At 43.2% G+C, this 3,859-nt stretch overlaps 1 protein-coding gene across 1 annotated transcript; it reads right to left on the bottom strand.

The window, feature by feature from the left end:
* Positions 1-1,533: 1,533 nt before the first annotated feature.
* LOC147618273 (small ribosomal subunit protein uS12) lies at positions 1,534-3,327 on the bottom strand. Its single transcript, XM_086774715.1, has 4 exons — positions 3,194-3,327; positions 2,228-2,383; positions 1,988-2,114; positions 1,534-1,888 (listed from the first exon to the last, which is right to left on the bottom strand). The coding sequence occupies exons 1-4, from the start codon at positions 3,196-3,198 to the stop codon at positions 1,748-1,750; spliced, it is 429 nt and encodes a 142-aa protein (XP_086630841.1). The 5' UTR covers positions 3,199-3,327; the 3' UTR covers positions 1,534-1,747.
* Between the last annotated feature and the right edge of the window lie 532 nt (positions 3,328-3,859).

The raw sequence follows: 3,859 nt of genomic DNA, 5'->3' as shown, positions 1-3,859 counted from the left end.
TATATATTAGATTTCAGTATAAAGAAAAAGCTTGTTCAAAATTACAATTTCCTATGATGAAAAGGATTGATGTAAGGCTTAATAAAATTGATTTCCCAAACCCAAATTTACATACAATTCCTTATGAATGAACAAGAGACACTTCACAAAAGTACCACAATAACACCAACATGGCTTTATTTAACTCCTGTATTCTTGCGCACCAAGACTTCCAAACCATTAAAATAACCATAAATTTGAATTAAGATAAAATTAGGAGAAAGTTGAAAATTAAGTTTTAAAAAATAGATTTTAAAATGGTTTTTCTTAAGCAAAATCCACCCAAATTGTTTATAATTAAATAAATGCCTCAAAGTACTTGACACATTTCATCTTTACATACACTTTCATCTTGATATGCTCACACGCCACATTCTGCCTTGATGTTCTTCCAATGGTGGTTACCAATGTTAAACACTCAATTAAATAAGGGGGAAGTACTCACATGACTCCATCTACGCTAACATTGATTTGAGCCCAGTGGCACAGGCGTAAATTAGTAACCTTGCAATCTTGAGTCATGCCTCGGGCTTGTGCAATTTTGAAATTTCAAGATTCCGTAACAGGAATCCATAGAAGACCACAGGTCCCCGACGGGCGATATAACATCCAATTCTCCATCATGCTTTCATCTTCCTTGCACGAGAGAGAGAGAGAGAGAGAGAGAGAGAGAGAGAGGTGTTCCTGCAACCTTCACACCCCACCACATAAAGAGATGGAGAGGATCGATCATTCATAGTCAGACTTGTCATATGGCGGAATGGCATACACAAATTTCCGTTGGCATATACAAACTTCCAATTACAATAGCTAGCAACACATTTCCATTGGCATATACAAACTTCCAATTACAATAGCTAGCAACACATTTCCATTTCTTGGTTGGATAGACCACTCTCTCACATTATTTTCACCAAGCGATATCTGCAACTTCAAATTAAAAATACCACATTTATGTTCAAACTCTACGGTGCATACTGCACAGCAGGCCATTTTCTTCATGTCATCTGGCAATAGGCTCATCACCATCTTCACTTTAAATAGCAGTGCCAATTGAGGTGTGGGATAAAGTTCCTCAATCCTCCATAACCTCTTGACAGCACCCACTTTTTGCCTACGGAGATGAGGCAAAGGCTGCAATGATGATCACTACCTCACTCACCCTATAGGGAGGGTTACCGAGCATATGCTAATAGGCCGGGATAATGCGACACTTGAATCACCTAGCAATTCTGCATTCTACACCACAGCTTCCAGGCTACCTCTATATACACTTGACTTTTCAATATCTCACAAGATAGAATCAACCTAATTGGAAGCATGGGTTCACATTTCGAAAATGACTAATTTTATTCCTTACCACTCTGTTCCTCTGCATACTACTTTTTGTCATAACGAAAATACAACTGAGACCAACTATCCAAAAACCAAGACTCTGAACTAAATATGCTACGCCACTCAAATCATTCATTCAAGAAATACAGAAGAGCACATACTTGGAACACCTCAGTGAGTGATCAAATCACAAAATTTGAAGTACATCAAGAAAATGCAGCCGAAACCCAGTCACCGACCATAAACCAGCTCTAAAACTTTCACCCCCCCTTGCAAAAAGTTAACTATGCCAACACTCATTCTACAAAGTTAGGTCTGGGACACTCCAATCAAACATTGGAGTTACCAGTCCAACCAACTCAAGGAGCCAAAATTAAGACCTTGGCTTCTCCTTCTTCTCTTTGAAAAGGGCTAGCAGCGAGACACCTGAGACCTTGACCACTTTGAACCTGACTCCCGGAATATCACCCACGGCATGCCCCTTCCTCCCAAATCCCGCAATCAGCACCTCATCCTGTCAGAGAAAGAAGGCAATTAGAATTTTCCAAGGCCAATATGTGATGGGCATAAGTAAACAACAATACAAAGCTTAATTTGGCCATAGAGTCCTTACATTCTCTTCAATGTAGTTAAGGCAGCCATCGTTGGGTACGAAAGCTGCAATCTTCTTCCCATTTTTTATTAGCTGGACCCTGGCACACTTACGGATGGCAGAGTTTGGCTGTTTCGCTTCAATCCCTCTGAAAAAAAAAGGCATGAAACGTGTTCATTCGCTGTCTACTGCCTTTAAAGGATTCAGAGTTCATACAAGAGGATATCTAAGTAAGAGTTGAAATTCCAGGAAGAAACATACATCTTCTCTAAAACGATCCCCTTGGCATGAGAAGAGCCTGCAAACGGCTTCTTCCACTCATTGCCAAGATTTCTCTTCTTGTACGATTTGTCAGCCCAAAGTTGGGCTCTTCGATGGTTCTTGAGCTTCCGCCCAGCTCCCATACCCCTTGTTTTCCTGCAACACCAAGACTTGTCAGCACCAGTACCATTGTGCCACATACAAACAATCAAGTAAACATTCGAATCTATCAATCCAATATTTCCAGACCAAGACTTGCCAGTGATTATCAAGACCTGCCAGTGATTATCAAGACCTCCTGCAGGCTGAAAGAACTGGGGCATGCCTAAGTGAAGCAAGCTACACCTAGGCTCCATTCAAACATGACTCAGCCCAGGCCCTTGTCGGGCGCTAATAGATCCCCCAACTGGCCAGTGCCCCTGCCAGGGTGATGCAGCCCATGATGAATGGGACCAGAAACTTCTTTGGCCGATATGTTTTTTTTTTAAATTATTGGGGGGGGGGAGGAGGTTTGTGGCATCCATCATCTATCTTCAGGTCAACCTTCAAGGGACTATGGCACAAGAGTTGTGTTTGGGTGCCTTGCCATCCCAAACTATACCTTAACCGAAAACAAAACAGCCATGCCGCCCCGGTCCCCAGCACCTGGGTATCAAAAGTAAGCTTTATGGGTCTCACCCCATGCATCCACCTCCTTGTAGGCTGAAAAAAATATTATCCTTGGGAGATCTCAATGCTTATATAAGATGGGAACATTGGCAGTCCCTCTCTGAAATATGTTAACCCTAGCCCTCTCAAAAAAAACCCGATTCTAACTCTCTCCAAAAAAAGCTAATCCTAACCCTGATTCGAGAACGCAGATTGCATCAAACGCCTCTCAAGAGGATTGAAGAAGAACTAACCCTAATCTGAATAGTAATATTCGCTACTCTATCAAATTTTTCTGAGAATAAGTGCAAAGCGTACCCCATTGTGGCGTGCGACCGTCCGCAGCAATCCTTCGCGTCGAGAAAATCGGTTCTTTTCGGTAAGGTTCAAAAGATGGCAGCGCTAGGGTTTTTTGAGGCTGGTTTATTCTTTTCATTTCATGTCAATTCATTTCATTTCCTTGGCACATGAAGGTTTTTTTATTGGAGTGAGCAATCATTGACACCTCGATTATTTGGAGGCTAGTTTTTTTTTGTTTTTCGAGCCGGAGTCAGAAGCGAACAAGATTTGGAGGCTAGTGTGTTCATGTGGTGTCAACTCACATTGTGAGCAGCAAGCCATTGTTTGCCAAGAGGTTATGAGAGAATCGTGTTGCCAAACAACAACGAGCTCGAGCCCCCGTATGCACCTCTGCTCTCCTGCCTCTATCCTCGCCATCACTATCGCCTCCCCTTCCACCCTCACATTCTTCGCCTCCGCCTCCCTAGCTTGTGTTTTCCGCTTTTCGCCCCTCCGCCTATGCTTTACGGCCCACTCGTCCCTTACGTAGCCCGCCTTCCTCTACGCTACCCCCAACCCATTCTGCCCTCCTACTCTACTTTTGTCCCCCCACCCCCCCAGGGGCCGCTTTCCTCTACACTGTTGTCCCTGCTTCTCCCAAATGATGAGTAACTTCCTTCACTAGTGCGCCCGCCTCCACTCTCC

The sequence above is a fragment of the Cibotium barometz genome, chromosome 35, assembly GCF_041138505.1.
Source record: "Cibotium barometz isolate CiBa-2024 chromosome 35, ASM4113850v1, whole genome shotgun sequence".
In the NCBI taxonomy this organism is placed as follows: Eukaryota; Viridiplantae; Streptophyta; class Polypodiopsida; order Cyatheales; family Cibotiaceae; genus Cibotium; species Cibotium barometz.
The sequence above is the reverse complement of the archived record's forward strand: the minus strand, read 5'-3'. Positions and strand labels throughout refer to the sequence as shown.